The following is a 21,113-nucleotide window of genomic DNA, read 5'->3' as shown; positions in this document are numbered from 1 at the left end:
TTGGTCTGCTCGAGTCCCTCTATAAACATGTAATGGAATTTTTTGTCCAAAAATCTCACCTTTTTAGTTGCTCATGTGTGGCACTCCTGGAATGATTGTTTGATACAGCCAGAAGATGTTTTTCAGTGTTTATTGAGGTCATTGGGGCCTGAAGCAGTGGTATTTGTTGTGTTTGTGTTTCATCCAATTGTTTATCTTGTTCATCATGTGTTTGTGATCTGGTTGTCGAAGGTTTTGTGTTTGGATGGGGTCCATGAATCCAAAAAGTATGTTTGCTTTGTATTTCTGATTTGCTGCCATTTTGAAGTTGTGTGTGTTGGAATATGTCCTCAAATCGCAAACATATGCTCGCCTCATCTGTCACTTGTTCAGCCATTGGTGAACAATGTACTATAACTATCTTAGACGAGTAGCATTCAAGGTTCTTGCAGTATCAGACATCTGAACAAGCATCTCATCACATTGCATCTTTTGCTGGTAATCTTACAGTGTTCATGTCATCTGGTATCTCTCCACTAGTCCTTTAATTATCGATTTTGGCAGCACTGACCATGTTAAAGGTGTAATCAACTTCTTTTCTGCTGTCTAGTATTCTACAAATCTACCTAAGCCCTGACCTACCCTACGGGTACAGTTATAGTTAAGTGGATAGGAACAATAAATCATATGCCACTCTCTTTTTTCCATTTTTTGCATTCCTGATCCCCCTTCAATCTCATATATGTTAGAAATATTATGAAGTCATTAAATATTTAGTAAGATTACGAAGACGGTTGGAACGGGACTTGAGGCTGGTGGACTTTACAATTTTGAGTCGCTATCTCTCCCTATTGTTGGGAAAATATATATATGAACAAATCCCACAAGTAAATCAATGGAGTAGTGCAAATAATAAATAAAATGAGACACACAAAATTTAATGTAGTTCCCTCAAATGTTGAGGTACATCCACGGGGCACGGCGGTCCAAATCCACTATCACCAAATTAGTACAAAGTGGGTACAAAAGGTACAAGCCTTACAAATACACAAAAGTGTTTAACAAATACATCAAGATGAAAAGACCTCACCAAAAATATATTGTGAACAAAGCTCCAAAAAAGAACCAACCAAATGAGCACAACCAGAAGCTCCCAAAATGCTGATAATATAACACAACTGGAGTCACTGAAGTGAGGAGCAGCAGCAACCTACTGCTGCTGCAGAGAAGAACCGGCGCAGGCGTGAGAGGAGCTGGGTGAGGGTCTGTCAGTGGAAAAACAGAGAGTGGAGAGGGCTGCTTGCTGTACTGTACTCAAAATGCTTAGGTGGGGAGAAGGAAGATGAAGAGGCTGCCTCAGACGTGAGGCTTGGGCTGCTGCACGTGAGCTGATTGTTTTTGGAGTTTCAGAACACAGCTGCACTGGGAAGCCAACAATAAAGTAATAAAAGTGGAACAACATTCAAGTATTGGGCCCCACAAGGAGGGAAACCCAACAAATCTCCCCCTCCCGACTTATGGGGATATCTCCACCAATCCGGCCAAAATTCAATAGTTCACATGCTTGTCTCTAGACAATGCTTTTGTCATCATATCCGAACTATTATCATCGGTGTGAATTTTGTCAAGCTGCAACAGTTTCTTATTCAACACATCTAGAATCCAATGATATCTAACATCAATATGTTTTGACTTTGAATGGAAGATAGAATTCTTGTTCAAATGAATTGCACTTTGACTAGCACAATAAAGAACATACCTTTCTTGTTCCATGCCCAACTCTTTTAAGAATCTCTTCAAGCAAAACAATTCTTTGCAAGCTTCGGTAATGACAATAAACTCGGCTTCCATAGTAGATAGAGCAACGCATTTTTGTAATTTAGATTGTCATGCCATAGCTCCCCCTGCAAAATTCATCAAATAACCCGAAGTGGATTTTCTAGAATCAACATCACCAGCCATGTCGGCATCCGTGAATCCATAGAGCATAGATTTATCATCTCCAAAGCACAAACATACCTTCGAAGTGCTTCTAAGGTATCGAAGAATCCATTTTACTGCTAACCAATGCTCCTTTCCCGAATTAGAGAGAAACCGACTAACAACTCCAACAACTCCAACAACATGAGCTAAATCCGGTCTTATGCAAACCATTGCATACATTAGAGAACCAACGGCTGAAGCATGATGAATTTTCTTCATCTCTTCCTTGTCTTTCTTACTTGTTGGACTTTGTTTTGTACTAAGCTTGAAGTGACTAGCAAGTGGGCAACCAACGGGTTTTGCTTTATTCATATTGAACCTCTCAAACATTTTTTCAATGTACCTTTCTTGAGACAACCAAATTTGTCATTTTTCACGATCACGAATAATTCTCATGCCAAGAATTTGCTTTGCTGGTCCCAAGTCTTTCATAGCAAAAGACTTGCTCAACTCCAACTTCAATTTGTCAATCTTGGAGGAGTCTTGTCCTACAACAAGCATATCATCAACATAGAGGAAGAGAATTATATAAGTACCATTTGAAAACTTTTTCACAAACACGCAATCAAACGAAGAGGTTTTTGAGTAACCATGATCAATCATGAAAGAATCAAATTTCTTATACCATCTCCTTGGTGCTTGCTTCAACCCATACAAACTTTTCTTTAATTTGCACACTAAATTCTCTTTCCCTTTTTGTTTGAAGCCTTCTGGTTGTTCCATGTAAATTTCCTTTTCCAAGTCACCATGTAAGAAATCGATTTTCACATCTAGTTGCTCAACTTCTAAATTCAAATTTTCCGCCATGCCAAGAACAACCCGAAAGATGACATTTTGACAACCGGTGAGAATATCTCATCAAAGTCAATTCTCTTTTTCTGACCAAAGCCTTTTACCACAAGCCTAACCTTGTACTGAAGATTATTTCCATCATTTTTCAACCTAAACACCCATTTGTTTTTCAAAGCTTTCTTTCCAGGAGGAAGTTTAACCAAATCATAAGTATGATTGTCCACTATGGACTTCATTTCCTCTTGCATAGCCTCCATCCATTCAGCTTTATTTTCATGGTTCATGGCTTCTTGATAGCTTTCGGGCTCCCCTTGATAGAGTAACATAATCACTTGATGGATATTTAGTTGAAGGTCTTGGCTCTTTTGAAACTTTCTCAATGGAGCTTGCTCTTGAACTTGTTGCTCCCCCTCATTTTCATCTTCAATATCACTAGAAATTTCATCATTTCCAACATCTTCAAGAGGTGGAAGAACATCTTCCATATTTTCATCATGTGCCAAAGGTGGAGATGGTGACTCTAAGTCAACAAAATCATTCCCATTAGATTGTGGTTGCTCAACCATGCCAAAATCTTCAATTGTTTGATCTTCAAAAAATACAACATCCCAGCTTCTAACAACTTTCTTGTCAACTAGATCCCACAATTTATATCCAAATTCATCATGCCTATAGCCAAAAAAAATACATTGCATTGTCTTGTCATCAAGTTTGGATTTTTCATAAGTGACATCCTTACCTTTCCAAATTTTTTCGGGAACTTCACCAAGCAGAGGAGTTGAAGGAGACAAATTAATCAAGTCCACCGCCGTCCTCATTGCTTCACCCCAAAATGATTTTGGCAACTTTGCATATGAGAGCATACATCTCATTCTCTCCAGTATGGTGCAGTTCTTCCTTTCGGCAACTCCATTTTGTTGAGGGGTTTTCTTGACGATCGTTTGATGTCTAATGCCTTGGCTGTAATAATATGCATCAAATGGGCCAATGTACTCTCCATCATTGTGCGAGCGCACACATTTCACCTTCTTTCCAGTCTTTTTCAACTTTGACCTGAAAATGCTTAAACACATTTAAAACTTGATCTTTAGTCTTCAAAGTGTAAGCCCAAACTTTTCTTGAACAATCATCAATAAAAGTAACAAAATAAAGTGCACCACCATGAGATTTAACTTTCAAAGGATCACATATATCGGAATGTATCAAATCTAAATCATTAGATTTTTTAGTAACAAACTTTGTACGAAAAGGAGTTCTATGTTGCTTACCTTCCAAACAATGAACACAAGCTTTAAGAGGAGTACTTTCATCCTAGGTAGGAGCTTCTTTTTGAACAAAAATTGCATTCCTTTTTCACTCATGTGCCCAAGCCGCTTATGCCACAAATCGGTGGAAAAGTGACTCTCAATTGCATTCACAACACCATTACCAATTTTACCTTGCATCATGTATAGTGTACTAGTCGTCTTGCCTTTAGTCACCACCAAATTACCCTTTGTGACCTTCCATTTTCCATCACCAAAATGGTTATCAAACCCTTCATCATTAAGCTTTCCGATAGATATCAAATTTAGCCGAATGACGGGTACATGTCTCATATCTTTGAGCACCAACTTGCATCCTAGATGTATTTCCAAGCAAACATTTCCCATGCCAACAATTTTTGGCAAGCCTTCATTTCCCATCCAAACAACTCCATAACTTTCTTTGGAATAGGAAGTGAAGAAATCTTCCCGAGAAGTGACATGGAATGATGCACCGGAATCAATAACCCAATCAGTCTCTTGATTTGTTAAATTAATACAACTTTCATCACAAACAACCGTAAGATCACCATCAGATGCAAATGAAGTTGTGTCTTCATGCTTTTTCTCAAAATTTTTCTCTTTGTTTTGCCCCTTGAATTTCAATTTTTGACACTCCTGCTCATATGCCCTTTCTTATGACAATAGTGACAGTCAATATCTTTTTTTGAAACTGAGCTAGACCGGCCTCTTAATTTATCATTACAGTGAGAAGATCTACTCTTATTTCTACCTCTCTCCCGATTTTCTGTCACAAGTGCCTCTGAATGAGAAGACCCAATTGATTTTCTTCAAATTTCTTCATTCAACAAGCTGCTAGTTATTTAGTTCATAGTAACAATTCCATCAGGAGCCAAATTACTATCTATCACAACCAAAGTCTCCCAACTTTCTGGCAAAGAGCTAAGAAGCATTAGGGCCTGCAACTCATCATCAAAAACTATTTTCATAGTAGCAAGTTGATTGATAATATTTTTCATCTCATTCAAATGCTCGGTAATAAGACCGCCATCTTTATATTTCAAGTTCACCAATTTTCGAAAAAGAAAAGCTTTATTTGTAGCCGACTTTCTATCATAAAGACCCTCCAATTTTTTCCCAATTCAAGTGCCGAAGTTTCGGTAGAAACATGATGAAAAACACTACTATCAGTCCATGGCCGGATGACACCAACGGTTTTTTTATTAAGCCTATTCCACTCATCATTACTCATGTCTTTAGACTTTTGGCTATCACCTTCAATAGGTCCATCCAAATCTTTGCAAAATAAAAGGTCTTGCATTTTTGTTTTCCAAGTTACCCAATTGCTTCCATTGAAGCTAATCATACGACCAACATTACCATCCATGATTTACACAAACCTAATGAGTCCAAAGAACACGACTCTGATACTACTTGTTGGGAAAAAATATATATATGTATATATATATATGAACAAATCCCACAGGTAAATCAATGGAGTAATAAAAATAATAAATAAAATGAGACACATGAAATTTAACGTGGTTCCCTCAAATGTTGAGAGATGTTCACGGGGCACGGCGGTCCAAATCCACTATCACCAAATTAGTACAAAGTGGGTACAAAAGACACAAGCCTTACAAATACACAAAAGTGTATAACAAATACAGCAAGATGAAAAGACCTCACCAAAAATATATTGTGAGCAAAGCTCCAAAAACGAACCAACCAAATGAGCACAACTAGAAGCTCCCAAAATGCTGATAATATAACACAACTGGAGTCGCCAAAGTTAGGAGCAGCAGCAACCTACTGCCGCTGCAGAGAAGAACCAGCACAGGCATGAGAGGAGCTGGGTGAGGGTCTGTCAGTGGAAAAACAGAGAGTGGAGAGGGCTGCTTGCTGTACTGTACTCAAAATGCTTAGGTGGGGAGAAGGAAGATGAAGAGGCTGCCTCAGACGTGAGGCTTGGGCTGCTGCGCGTGAGCTGATTTTTTTTGGAGTTCCAGAACACAGCTGCAATGGGAAGCCAACAATAAAGTATTAAAAGTGGAACAGCATTCAAGTATTGGGCCCCACAAGGAGGGAAACCCAACACCTATTTCTGCAATGCTGCTGCTACACCACTTCAAATCATTTGTTTTGGTCATCCTTAGTTAAAACATATAGCTCCTACTTTGAGTTTTGTATCTAAACATGAGTGTCAGTCTTGTCATCGTGATCCCTTTTCTTCTTAAGTCAATAAATGGGTGATCAATCCTTTCATGTTATTCCAGAACAATGATTGGTCTTAGTGGTGTCATGTCAAAGTTGGGATTACAATACTTGGTTACATTTGTCAATGACTACCATAGGAAGACTTGGTTGTATGTAATTTAATGAAGGACCGTTTGAGTTGCTTAATATCTTTTGTGACGTAGTGTAATTATAATGCTAAGGAGTATTTCAAACCCAACTGACCACCTATATTATTAACTCTGCTATGATCCATCAATCATCTAGTGCCTGCATTGCACAACAAAATGGAGTCGCAGAATGGAAAAAACATACATATTCCTGAATCACTCGTATCCTATTGTACCAAATGAGTATCCCTAAGGTTTTTTGGAGTCATACTCAGTGCTTGCTCTCTCACCGATAAAACACCATCCTCTGTCCTTGGTGGTAAAATCTCATATTCAGTTATCTTCCGAAAGGCACCTCTGTTCTCAGTTCCTCTATATATTTGGCTGTCCTTTGTCCTCTGGGTATGTCTAAGAATTGATAGGTTGGATCCTTGTGCTATCAAATGTATTTTTTGGGGCTACTCTTATACTCAAAGGGGATCTCAATATGATGGCTCTACTTTAGATCAATTCTTTGTCTAATGTCACCTTCTTTGAATCAACACCATATTATTTTAATTCCTTAAGTTCTGTTGACCCTGACGAGTGCCTTTGTCTGCCTAGCCTTTTAGATCCTAACCTTTTATCTCTGCCCAATCCTCCTGCATCTTTGTCCAGTTTGAGTCATCGTCGCTTCGATCATCCCCATTGGTGTACACATGGTCAGTCAAGGGAGGAGAGCCTCCTCTAGGATCCAACTTCTACTTCTATGCCTCTACTTACTACCTAATGATCCTATTTACAAACATGTTGATCCTCAAAATGGAAACGCACTTGTACCCAACATCCAGTCTCTAATTTTGTTATGATTTCTTATCACCCCCATATTACTTTTTTTTAGTACTCTATCTTCTGATGCTTTCCCAAAATATATTCTTGAAGCTTTATCCCATTTTGGATGGAGCTTAAAGGGCTACAATGTTTGAAGAGATTCGTGTGTTAGATGATAATGATACTTAGGAACTAGTATCTTTTCCTTGCGATAAGTTTGTGGTTGGTTGTTGCTATATGCATACTAAACTTGACAAAATGGACAAAAATCAGTTAGTCTGAACCAAATTTGATGTGCATAAACTGACTCATATTTGATCTTCCTGTTAAATGAGTTGGATGTGATTGCAATTTGACTATCTGATTATCTACCTAATCTGCAATGGTTATCTTGATCTGCTTTGTCTTTGCCAAGTTTATGATTGATGTTAGGATTTGAGGAATCAAAACCTTACAATTGATTTTAGAGACTTTTATGATTTTAAGTTAATTGAGGAACACTCATTGGTCAGTTTGGTTAAGAAAAATTTTTAAAATTAGTTATGCTTTGTCAATTTTTGAGAATTAATTTTTAGGGATAGTTATGTTTTCTATTTGAATTTAGATGGTATTTACATTTATGATTTTAGTTTTAAGAATAGTTACCTATTTAGTAAATGTTTCACAATTTACTAAATTATTAGTTAAAACACAACTTTAATTGTTAATATTACGAATAAGTTATTGGCTCGAGAAAATTATTCTTGGGAAAGATGGATTATTCAGCAACTGCCACAGGTTATGTGGTTCAATCTGCCATTTAATTGAGTCGAATATAGATGGTAGTTTGCTCACCCAATAATCTGCCCGATTATTCGATCTGATCCACTTTTCCATGTCTAGTGTATACTGTGAAAGTTAATCTAGATGGTTTCATGGCCCATTTGGAGGCCCATCTTGTTGCAAAGAGATACACTCAGGTGTACTGACACATTCTACTCGGTTGCCAAAATCTTTTGTTCATTTTCTTGGCCACCATGTGTCATTGACCTCAAGATTAGTTAGATCATAGAGGTGAAGAATTTCTTTCTACTAGCGATCTTTAGGAGTTTATATGGAGCAACCTCCTGGGTTTGTTGTTCAAGGGGACCTACAATTAGTGTGCTGGCTCAATAATTCCTTGTATGGTCAAAGCAGTCTCACCAGGCATGGTTTGTTCGCCATAGCACTTGAGTTTGGTCTTCAACAATCCACAATAGATCACTGTGTATTGTCATACTGCTTCTAGTAGGATTTTTCTCATTGTGTATGTGGATGATTTTGTGATTATTGGTGATGATGATCAAGGTATCCAGTACCTAAAACATTTTCTACAAACTGAATTTCAAACCATGTATTTAGGGTCATTGAAATACTTCTGGAGTATAGAAGTATCCAAATCTCATATAGGGGCTTTCTTGTCACAAAAGAAGTATTGTAGACCTTTTAGATCAGACAAAGTTGTCTGGACCCAAGCTTGTTGATACGCCCATAGATCCTAACAAGTTGGTTCCAGATGTGGGAGAGTTGTTGGCTGACCTTGAAAGATACTGAAGACTTGCTTGAAAGTTGAATTATCTTAGTCACTTAACCCGATATATCTTTTGCAACAAGTGTTGTGAGTCAATTGCTTAATTCTCCAAGAACAAGTCTTTAGGATGCTGTTATTCGTATCTTGAGCTTGAGATACCTCAAAGGTGCACCTAGGAGACTCTTATATCAAAATCAAGGTCACACTTATGTTTCGGGACAAACACATTTAGATTAGGTTGAGTCACATTCCGATAGAAGATTGAGAACCAGGTATTGTGTTTTTGTTGGTGGTAACTTGGTATCCTAGCAAAGTAAAAAATTGTGGTGGCTGGTCGAGTGCTGAGTTAGAGTATTGGGCCATGGCCTACACTACATGTGAGATTATTTGGCCAAATAACATGTTAGAAGAACTTGGTTTTCCACATTCTCAGCCTATGGAGTTGATGCGTGATAATGAAGCTGCTATATTGCCTAACACAGTATTTGATGAGCAGATGAAACACATTGAAGTTGATTGTCACTTTGTTCAAGAGAAATTACAACACCTCGTGAAGTCTGAATTCCTACTTGCTGATTTGTTTGCTAAAGCCTTGGGAGGTGCTCAAGTCAAATCGAGTGTTATGCCCAAGTTACTGTAGTTATTTAGTGTTTCTGCTGTGTTATTGCTAAGCTAGCAAGCTTGAGATAGTTAGCATATATTATAAATAGAGGGGAAGACCTATCATTATGATTAGTCTTCCAATTTACCCAATTCTTCAACTGCAATCCAAAGATAAAAAATACAAATTAAAATCAATGTTATTTTGGAAAATTGGTCTTCAGTTACTGTCAAACTCGCCACCACAGAAACTTGTTCCTGTTCTTGGTTATCTGAAAGAAAAGGGAACAGCTGAGAGATCTAGGAGGGGCGATGGCTGACAGCACCACAAAAAGGAGGCATGAGCCATCGACATCAAGTCTTCAAGATCTTATGCAGGAGGGAGGGAGAGAGAGAGAGTGGCCAAAAAGAAAAAAAAAATTGTGCCCCCAATCAAAATTCAAGGTCGCATGGGCAGAGGACGACCAAAGTGGCACACATACCACACTTGTTTTATTTATTTATTTATTTTAATAATATACAAGCAGGATGCAAATAAAATTATATGTGTGCATGTACATCATTCAGGAAAATAGATTTAAAAAGTTTGACTGATGTTTCTTTTGTTCTTTTGTACTTTTGTATCTTTAATGGTAGGTCATAGATGAATTTGACCAAAATGTACACTTTGTTGAAATTGACATCGAGGAAGATCCAGAAATAGCAGAAGCAGCTGGAATTATGGGCACGCCATGTGTGCAGTTTTTCAAACACAGGGAAATGCTCAGGTTGGTTAAATTTTGTCCTTAGCTGGAGTCTTGCTGTCTGGTTATGCTTTTCCTTTTTTATGATGCAAGTCTCTTATACTTTGAGCTTGTAGTGTCATGATGCTAGATCAGTATTTGAATTTTCACATCACGACTTTTGATATTCTTTGTGTAAGAAGAACGTAAATTGCTGAGATAGGTTTGCGTTAAGACTGTTCACAACATAGAGAATAAGAAGTACCATTACCCCTTCTTTTTGGGGGCAGGGGTGGGGGTAAGGATAGTTCTAATGCCTTCCATCACCCACTCATCAATTTAGCTTAGTCATATCATTGCTGTTCTGCTGGCACCAATTGTTCTGTGCTTGATATATGCAGGAATGTATCAGGGGTCAAAATGAAGAAAGAGTACAGAGAATTTATTGAAGAACATACATGAGAGTATTTCAAATGTTTGCTTGGCTGATGCCCCACCATCATGTGATTCAATTTTGATCCTAAACAGTCTAGTTGAATAATGCCTTATATTTTTTTGCACTGATATCTTGTATTGAACAGATACATCCCAAATTACATTTGTAGAGTTGTCAGCAAAGCGTTATGACTCATGAAATGATTTATTTCTTGTTTTTGTTCTTGTGCCACAGAAAAAAAGGGGGCTAGGGGTTAAAACTTTACCTGAAGATACTCCACATGCAGGATATTGCCTCTCCCATCACTCACATCTGATGACATAAGATTACTGTCTAGAAAGTGCACGAATGAAACCTTGGACAGTTAATGAATGGAATGGATGCCTCTATGATAACTTACAACTGAATAATTCCTTCAACTGACAGAAGTATGGAAGCCTAATGCCTCTGCTTACTTTCATTGAATAATTCCTTCGACTCAAAGAAATGAGGAAGCCTAGTGCTTGTTGCTGAGGTTGGCCTAAATTGTCACACTATGTTATCACCAGTAAAATATAACAATCTTTTTGGTTAAATAATGAAATGAGATTGATAATGATAATGTGAAGGGGAAAGATGCAAAGTCATAGGCCTTCTATGTTTGATTCCAACCCCCATTCTATCATGTTCAATTCCCCAGGGATCTTTTCGTTTCTTCAAAGAAAGAAAGTAGCATTGAGATCATGCAACCAAAGGCACTTGAAAATCTACTGGAGCTTTTTATTAAACAGAATATACTGACTATTGAGAGGAACTATATTGGACCCCCTTTTTTCTATTATAAACCTCTACTTTCTCCTCTATTTATGTGGGATTGAAGCAAACCCAGCAACATTTCAGTCTAAACATTGAAACAGCGCATCTACACTCAAATTTCGGCAGATTTAGTTGGAATTAGGAAAGAATATGATGACCTCACATCCAAATTTTTATTTTTGACATTGCTTGTGTGCTTGTTGCTGTGTAGAAGTTACATGTTCTTTTCAATATTCTGAGTACTGCAGCTGTTATTCAGAAGTCAGACAGTAATGAATGGAGAGGGCGGTGTCTCTTGGAGACAATTAACCCTCCCCTCAACAATGATTTCTTATCTAGTCATTAGATAGCAGTTTTGGCATAGAATTTCAGCCACAGCGGTGATGCTCTCTGTATATCAACACCATGCAAAATAGTACTCTATATACTATCAATATGCTAATCACAGCCGCCAAGTCCCACTACTTGGAATGATCCAGCCGAACCCCTAAGACTCTCAATGGTCGTCTCTCTGTTCATCTTGGGTTCTCCGGACAGTCGAGGCTCGAAATCAACCCCAATCATGTCATTCTTGTAGTACCCCTGTATCGCATAATACCAGCGTAAAGTCATTACATTCTCAGAATTAGACGTTAGTGTTGTTCCATGTTAAGTTTTCCCTGCATCTGAATTGCAAGGGGAAGCACAGATGTTCTGTCACCAGCCAAATTGCTTTGAGGATTGGAACCATACCTGCAAGCCCCATGATGCGAAACTGATGTAGGACATTGGGTAGTGCCAAAAGAACTTTGGTAAATCAGGCAGTGGTCGGGAAACATTAGATGCCATCAGCAAAATGCCCTATATTGGTTCACATGCATGTTATAGATAAAAAATTGATGGGTAGTTGGCATTAATGTGTGTGTGTGTGTGTGTGTGGGGGGGGGGGGGGGGGGGGGGGGGTTGTTGTTGTTGTTGTTTAATGAGATATAATAATTCAATCCAAACTTGTAAAACACAAATCCTCAAGAAGCTTGGTGAGTATAGAGCTTGCTTACCACTACACCAGTTCCAGTTCCTATGCCCATTAGAAGATTGGGTGCCATTGATGAATGTGTGTGTGTGTGTGTGTGTGGTTGTTGTTGTTTAATGAGATATAATTCAATTCAAACTTGTAAAACACAAATCCTCAAGAAGCTTGGTGAGTGAGTATAGAGCTTGCTTACCACTACACCAGCTCCAGTTCTTATGCCCATTAGAAGATTGGGTGCCAGTGATGAAATGACCATCATTCAACCCTCCACCGACGCAATGCAGCTGAGGAGATTAATGCAGAAGAAGGCAAGGCGGGAGAACCCTGGATGAAATTTCACCAAGTAATGGATTATTGTTCCCGAAGTGAGCGAAATAATGAACAACAAAGGCAACGATGACAACATGTTTGACAGCACAAACACAGCCTCGCCATAGTGCCCATTGCACCTTTCACGTTGAGAAACCTGCAGGTTTTTATTTTGGAGGTGTGGGGGGTTTGGATTATCATGTTAAGCAGCTGAACCAAAGAAAGACTTTCAAATGAAATTACTTGTATTTTCCCCTTTCAGATACCTGCAGGTTTCTGAAACATAATGATCCTTAAAAGCATTCCATATGGACTTGTGTACAAATGCCTTCATTTCTTCAATGAAAGATGGTAAGCCTGATATGGAAAGCAAAGCATGAAGTCATAAATGAATCCATCAAGCATTGCTCGTCACAAAATCCCCATAAGCTCTTCCAGTGTTATAAAGGATCCGTAACCAGTAGTACCCTAAATCTCTTACATGTTTAATGAACATCTACGAATCAATGTGCAAAGCTGCTTCCACCGGCAGGTATCACTCTCATCATTCAATTTTATCATTTATTCTTGCAAAATGAACTTTTTAGAAAAAAAAATCGTGGAGCTCTTAAACATAATTAACTTGCATGCCCCAATCTAGCTTGCCTAGTTTTTCGAACTGCGTACTGCGGGTTTTGTTTCCTGTATCATTCTTACATTGATCGAATATTCAGGGCATTTATACTTCTGAACAAGCATCTCTTTGTTCTGTGTTGTGGTTACGTTCTTCAGTGGATCTCCAATACCCTTTAACGAATTTAAAAGTAACTCATTTGAAACTGATGAGAGATAGAGAGTATGCATGAGTATGCATGGAATCAACTTAAGCAGTTATTGGGCACTGACATACACAATTTGAGATTGCATTAGAGCTGCAATTAGAGCTACATTTATGGCGTCAAAATCTGAAGAAATGCAGCGTAGGAAGTGATCAGCAGGGTTTTTTTCTTGTGGGGCAAGGGAATCCTGCATCAGCGAAGAACTGTATCAGCACATAGAAAAATTAAGACTTTTATTTATTTAATAAACCTTTCCCCGGTATAAAAGGATGAAATTTGATCATTGAATTTAAGTGTTAATTTGAAAAAAGAACGCAACATAAATTTGTAACACAATTGTTAGATTACCACTTTACTTAAAAGCTTAAATTGTTAGGTTGTGGGCTAATAATGTATATCAAGCTAATACTCCCTCGCATGTGCGACAGCACGTGGAGAGACAAACAAATGATAAATAATACCACAAAACCTCCTGATAATCACAGCTTTGATATCGTGTTAGATTACCACTTTATCTAAAAGTTTAAGCTTTTAGATTGTGAGTCGACAATGTATATTAGGCTTTAACAATAATGTTAAATTGAAGACTTAAAATTCACTCTGAAATCTGATTGGAGTTTTCCCCAACATCTTTACCTTCAGAGCCATCTTAGCTTCTCCAAAATAAACAGCTTCCCCCCAGAGTGTAGGAGCAAATCATCGAATAGGTTGGACAGCTCACTACAGGGCTGGTGAATTGAGCAAACCACATGTTAGGGCGTGGCTCGTATTGGTTAGGTGGTCGCACCACTCAGTAGCTTATGTTGATTTTACTAAGAAGACCAGCAGCCTTCTACCAAACTCTGCCCACCATGTTTGAAATTGTAGCCACCTTCTGTGACTTTCCTCCTCTCATTTGTGTGTATATATATATATATATGTGATGTATGTGTGTGTGTAATTGATAGTGGCAAGGTTGTGAGTTGCGTGTTGTGGTGTGTGCAGAGAAAGGGAGTTGCAAAGTGCGGTGTGGTGGTGTGCAGAGTAGTGTGAGGTAGAGTTTATGTTGTAGAGATAGCGCGAGAGAGAGAGAGAGAGAGAGAGAGAGAGAGAGAGAGAGAGAGAGTGGAGTTGAGGGCAGTAGCCTCCTCCTCCTCCTCCTCCTTGTAATTCTCTCTGCTATAATGGATTGCGTGTGCTCCCGCGGACGTAGGTCAAAGTGGACCGAGCCACATAAATCTGGTGTTGTATTATGGTTGTGTATTTTGCTTGTGCGATTGTTGCTCGTAGATCCACACCCCAACACCACAATATTCCCATCACCAATAATGTTTTTCAAAGCTTTAATAACATAGAAGGCTGAAGCATTGTAGAGTGAACTGGTTGGCTCATCGAGAAACAGAACATGGGGAGCTGTTAGGATCTCAAAGCCAATGTTGATATCTTCTTTAGTCAATTTTGTGGGAAGGTGAAAATGAGCAAGGTGATTGTTTTTTTCGCTATGAGAGTTCCCAAGAACACATCCTCTTGAGTGACATACGATTGAAAATTTCAGTGGCACCAAGTCAGGATTAAGAAAGAATTTGCTCTTGTTTTCATTTTTTCTTTTGTCCCATTGACAGATTTACTAGACTATGCTGCATTAAGGTAGCACTCTTTCTCATGTCAAAATCATTGCCACCGCTTTCAAGAGCATGGAGCTTGGACATTAATTTGATATTGTGGTTCTTTTGAGTCTGCAAATTCAGACATTGAAACTCATATTTCTAAATACTATCTACATTTTATCTAATGTTTGAATTGAAAATATTTAGCATTGAGGCTCGATGAAAGTTTCGATGGTCAAATTCTTGGGAGTACAAATGAATTTGCATATAGATATGTTGTTTTGGGATATAGTCAATCTCCGAACTTAAGCTTCTATTTAGTCATGAAAATAGTTTATAAATGTTTGAATTGAGCAAAGAAATGTGATATTTTTTTTTTAGTAAAAGTAAAAATTATTTTAAAAAATTATAGAAATCCAATATGTGGTTTGACTCGAAAATTAGAGGCACTTGTAGTTTCATTATAACTGTCAAACCCACTTGTGCTTTGTAAAATAATATTAAATCAAAATCTCATTAAATTTTTATCAACAATACTCTAGAAACGATTAATTAATTGGATTATAATATTAATTAATTTAATTAATATTTGTACAAAATTTAAAGATTTTTCCTTCATTGCCTATTGCAAATACATCAAGTCAATGTTTTTCACATCCATCTGCGAGGTTCTCAGTGATGGCACTGTAAATAATGGTGGGCAAATCCATCAAAAAGATAGGGCAGCAATAAATAAATATTAATAGAATTATGAAAAATTAAAAGATCACCATGTCTAACCTAAGGTAATAAGGATGTGTTTGAAAGTGAATAAAGGTTAATTAAGCTATGAAATCTGTGTGATATCAATCCAATCAATTAATATTCCATACTAATTAATTGTGTTATATGGATATCAATTTTGATCTTTTCATAAACTCTTATTAACATAAAATAGCAAAGTTAATATTTTATATATTTTTGTATAGCAGAAAGAGGTTTGTTAAGTGTAATAAAACCAATAATACTTATCTTTGAATCAAATCGAGGCTTCTTTGACTTTCTCAAATCATTTTAAATGATTAAATACACTCTAATTTACTCTCTTGATTTATGGATCTTTGTCCTTAGTTGAAAAACATTAGAACAAAATTTTATTTTGTCCAATAACTATTTTATGATTTTAGAAGTTAATTGTATGTCGTGTCATTTGGCTTTCCAAAGAAAAAGAAGAAGGAAGAAAGAAAGAAGTTAATTGGATGTTTTTATAAAAATTCATTGATTTTTCTTTTGGTGGGGTTGATGACTTTAACGTTGCACGGTGGTGGGCATCACCACCGTGACATCTTCCCATACTATTGAGAATCCCTGTAAATCCTCTTCCATTGACCCACGAGATCCTCCTTAATTGTAGGAGATGTCACACAAATATGTTTTGATTATTTCCTTTTATTGTAGATATCATAGTCATGTAATCAGATTGGAACAATTGAACAATATTATAAATAGAAATACTCACTCATGTAAAATAGGGTGGTGATTTGCAAACCCTTTCATGGTATTAGATCCCTCACGGGTTCAACCTCCCACCGATCCCCATGGCTCCTGATTCCTCCAACTCTTTCCTTTCCTTCAACATCATGATTTATATGGTGACAATTAAACTTTCTTCCTCAAATTATTTTCTCTAGCGCAATCAGCTCATTCCGCGTCTTGAATGCCCGGGACTTCTTGGCTATGTCAATGGGTCCATCGTTGCTCCACCCAAAAACTCCACCTTTGCTACTGAGTCTTCTACAACAACCCAGAAATACACGAATTGGAAACTTTAAGATCAGTGCATCCTCAGCTTACTTCTCTCCTCCCTCACTGAAGAAGCTATGGCAGAAGTGCTCGGTCTCACCACTGCTAGAGACGTCTGGCTTGCCTTGGAAAACTCTTTCAACCATCATTCCAAAACACGTGAACTCCATCTCAAATATGAGTTGCAACTGATAAAATGAGGAAACCGCAGCGTCTCTGAATACTCTCGCACATTCAAGGCTTTATGTGATCTACTCTCAGCAATGGGTCGTACGATTGATGATATGGAAAAATCTAATTGGTTTCTTTGGGGGTTAGGTGCCGATTTCTCCACCTTTTTTAGTGCCCATATGTCGCTCACACCCCTTCCCTCCTTCACCGATCTAGTTTTTAAGGCTGAAAGATTTGCCATTTTCCAAAAATCTCTTCAGCAATCTCCTACTGCCCCTGCCACGTTCACCGCCACCCATGGTTCCTCTTCTAACTCTCGCGGTGGTGGTCATTTTAAACAGTTTCATGGTCATAAAGGACACTAGAGAAATGATGGACCTAGTCGTGGTCGTCATCATTACAATCCATGTTGCCAAATTTGCAAAACAAGGGTCATATTGCTGATCGTTGTCGAAATCGATATGATCGGGCTAATGCTCAGCTTGCTAAAGCATTCACTACTGTTTGCTCTATTTCAACTGAAGCCAAGTTTGATTGGCATATGGATACGGGCGCCTCAGCACATATGAACCCTCATTTGGGTAAACTAGACATATCATAATCATATTTTGGTAAGGACCATGTACTAGTAGGCAATGGAGCCTCTCTTCCAATTACCTACACTGGTAGTGTTAACCCCTCTCAAAATATTCAACTTTGAGATGTGCTTGTTGTCGCTCGCCTTACCAAAAATCTTTTATCCATTAGTAAATTAACTACTGATTTTCCATTCACTGTTTTATATACTAATGATCAATTAATAGGGAAGGCAGTGGCAACCAGTAAACGAGAAGGTGGTCTTTATGTGTTGGAACGTGGAAATCAGGGTTTTATTTCCTTTCTTGCTAAAAAATCTCCACATGCCTCATTTGATTTATGTCATAATAGACTTGGACATGTCAATCATTCTGTTATATCTTAATTGAATTAAAAAATATCATTTATCTCTTAACCTCTTTGCCTTCCCACTCCGCATATGTGCTCTACATGTCAGTAAGCAAAAAGTCATCAATTGCCTTTTTCTTCTAACAATAGTAGATCTAATTCTATGCTTGGCCTACTTCATTATGATATTTGGGGTCCATCCCCTATTAAATCAAATGCGGATTTTATCTATTATGTGTTATTTATAGATGACCACTCAAGTTTCACATGGCTTTATCCCATGAAGCTTAAGTCTGATTTCTTTGATATTTTCCTCCGCTTTCAATGATTGGTGGAAAATCAACTCTTGGAAAAAATAAAAATTTTTCAAAGTCATGGAGGAGCCGAATTCACCAGTATTTTATTTCAATCTCATCTTCAAGACAATGGTATTCATCATCAAAGATCATGTCCTTACACTCCTTCTCAGAATGGATGTGCAGAACACAACACCGTCATGTGACTGAAACCGGTCTTGTTATTCTCTTTCATTCCTATGTTTCCCCCGGCTTTTGGGTTGATGCTTTCAGCACTGCCACTTACATTAACAATCGGTTGCCTATGTCGATCCTTGGCGGTATTTCACCTTTTGAGGCTATGTATGTAAGTCTCCTAATTATGAGCATTTTCATCCCTTTGGCTGTCGGGTATATCCTTGTTTACAGGATTATGTTTCTAATAATTTCTCTCCGCGTAGTTTTCCTTGCATCTTTATTGGTCACAGTTCATCTCATAAGGGCTTCCATTGCCTGGACACCGCTACTTCTTGTATTTACATTACTTGGTATGCTCAATTTGATGAGTCTTTCTTTCCAATTTTAGACTCTTCACGTGCACATCCCCCTCTGGAGTTGATCATCTCTAATTTTTTAGAGCCATGTACTTCCATTCCTACCCCTTTGGCTCCATCGCTTGTGGCCACTATTACACTACCCCTTGCTAACCCTTGCACCATTTGTGATGATTTTCCTATTTTCTGAGTCCATGTAGGTTTCTAGCCCATCCTACTATGCTTTGGATCCTACTGCATGTGAGCCTTGTGATTCCTCAGGCTCTAGAGCTATTTCCATCAGATTTGGTCCATCCTCCTCAGTGTCTAATCCAGTTCCACCTGCTTGTCACTCTATGGTCACTCGAGCTTGAGCTGGGATCTTCAAGCCTAAGAATTCAACTTTTTTTAGCACTGTGCAACCTTTGACCCTTCTACATGTCTTTCTTAGTACTTCCAAGCCCAAATGATTTCTTTGTGTTGCTAAGGATCTTGCATGGCTTGTTGGTATGGATGCAGAAATTACAACATTGCTCAAGAATGATACTTGGGTTCTTGTTCCTCAGCTGCCTAATACAAATATTGTGAGCTCAAAATAGGTTTTCAACACCAAATATCATTATGATGGCTCCATTGATCGCTTCAAGGCTCGCTTAGTTGCCAAGGGTTACACACAACTTTCCGAACTTAACTACACCAACACCTTTAGTCCTGTGGTCAAAGCTTCCACCGTCAGGGCTGTTCTCTCTCTAGTCATTGTGGCCCTTACATCAAATTGATGTCAAGAACTCCTTTCTTAATGGTGTTCTTTGTGAAGATGTTTAAATGGAACAACCTCCCAACTATGTTGATCCTCGACATCCTCTTCATGTGTGTAAATTAAAAAGGCTCTCTATGGTTTGAAACAAGCTCCGCGGGCTTGGTTTTACCGTTTCAGTACATTTCTCTCACAACTTGGTTTCTTTTGCGGCTTTGCTGATACATCCCTCTTTTTCTTTAGTAGGAATCTTATCTACTTGTTGCTCTATGTTGATGACATCATTTTTACATAGAATAATTTAGCACTTCTCAACTGACTCATTTAGAAGTTGCACACGGAATTTGCCCTCACAGGCTTAGGCTCCTTGAGCTATTTTCTTAGCCTTGAGGTTTCCTCTCTTCTGGATGACTCTTTCTCAGTCAAACCAAGTATGCTCATGACATTCTTACTCATGCTTAATTACTTGATAGTAAGTCTGTTTCTACACCAATGGTTGTGTCTTAGTGCCTTTCCTCCGATGGTGCACCCTTCTCGGATCCTACTCTTTGTCACTCTTTGGTTGGCACCTTGCAGTATTTGACCATCATGCGCCCTGATCTTGCTCTATCTGTCAACTCCGTTAGTTAATTTCTTCATGCTCCAATTGAAGAACATTTCCAGGACATCAAGCGTATCCTGTGTTATGTCAAGGGCACTTTTCACTTTGGCTTAACCTTTTCTACATCACCATCTGCTGGTCTCTTGGCCTATTCTGATGCCGACTAGGCAGGGTGTCCTAATACTTGGCGTTCCACCTCTGGTTATTCCATTTATCTTGGGGATAATCTTGTTCTTGGAGTACCAAAAAGCAGCCCTAAGTTTCCTGCTCTTGTTGCCAATCCGAGTACTGTGCTCTCGCTTTTACCGTTGTTGAGGTTCTATGGCTTACTCATCTCCTACGTGATCTCAAGGTCACCCTCACACATCGGCCTTTGTTACTCTGTGACAACAAGCGCGCAATTATTTTAAGTTCAAATCCTGTTTCTCACAAGCATGCCAAACACATCAACCTTGACTACCATTTCTTACGAGAACATCTTGTCGTCCTCCATTGACCCACGAGATCCTCCTTGATTGTAGGAGATCTCACACAAATATGTTTTGATTATTTCCCTTTATTGTAAATACCATAGCTATGTAATCATATTGCACAATTGAATAACATTATAAATAGAAATACTTACCCACATAAAATAGTGTGGTGATTTGCAAACCCTTTCACACACCAAATACATACTACTACAGCACTGACCGCCACTACCTCCTCCTCCACCTCTTGCGTCGGTGGTCATAGCAGGCGCCACCCCCTCAACGTACTCCATTGATGAACATATATATATATATATATATATATATAGAGAGAGAGAGAGAGAGAGAGAGAGAGATAAAGAGAGATGATTGCATGTGCGTATGTATAACAGATAAGTACTAGACTACTAGTATTCTGCCAAATTTCTTCTTCTTCAACTACAGAAATAAGTTACCTAGCATGGATGGAGATCAAACAGCTAGGCATCCTCAGTACTTAGTGGGTAGGTATATACATCCATCTTAATTAATTAAGCTTAAGTATGTCCCCATCCCATGTGAGGACCTACCAGTCCATCTTCAAGCCCTTAACCGCTTAT

The 21,113-nt window shown here is 38.3% G+C and overlaps 1 protein-coding gene and 1 pseudogene across 2 annotated transcripts in view; one reads left to right on the top strand and one right to left on the bottom strand.

The window, feature by feature from the left end:
- Positions 1–11,104, top strand: part of LOC131167324 (thioredoxin reductase NTRC) — an 80,540-nt gene extending 69,436 nt beyond the window's left edge. The window contains exons 9-11 of one of the 2 annotated variants that reach the window (XM_058126092.1): positions 9,960–10,090; positions 10,447–10,548; positions 10,716–11,104. In XM_058126092.1, coding sequence (XP_057982075.1) covers positions 9,960–10,090; positions 10,447–10,507 — 192 coding nt within the window. In that variant the 3' untranslated portion in view covers positions 10,508–10,548; positions 10,716–11,104. The other variant, XM_058126091.1, reaches the window with a different exon arrangement.
- A 514-nt stretch (positions 11,105–11,618) lies between these two features.
- LOC131167472 (ABC transporter G family member 15-like) lies at positions 11,619–13,158 on the bottom strand (annotated as a pseudogene).
- Positions 13,159–21,113: the final 7,955 nt, after the last annotated feature.

Source organism: Malania oleifera, chromosome 11 (assembly GCF_029873635.1).
Source record: "Malania oleifera isolate guangnan ecotype guangnan chromosome 11, ASM2987363v1, whole genome shotgun sequence".
NCBI classification, from domain to species: Eukaryota; Viridiplantae; Streptophyta; class Magnoliopsida; order Santalales; family Ximeniaceae; genus Malania; species Malania oleifera.
The sequence above is the reverse complement of the archived record's forward strand: the minus strand, read 5'-3'. Positions and strand labels throughout refer to the sequence as shown.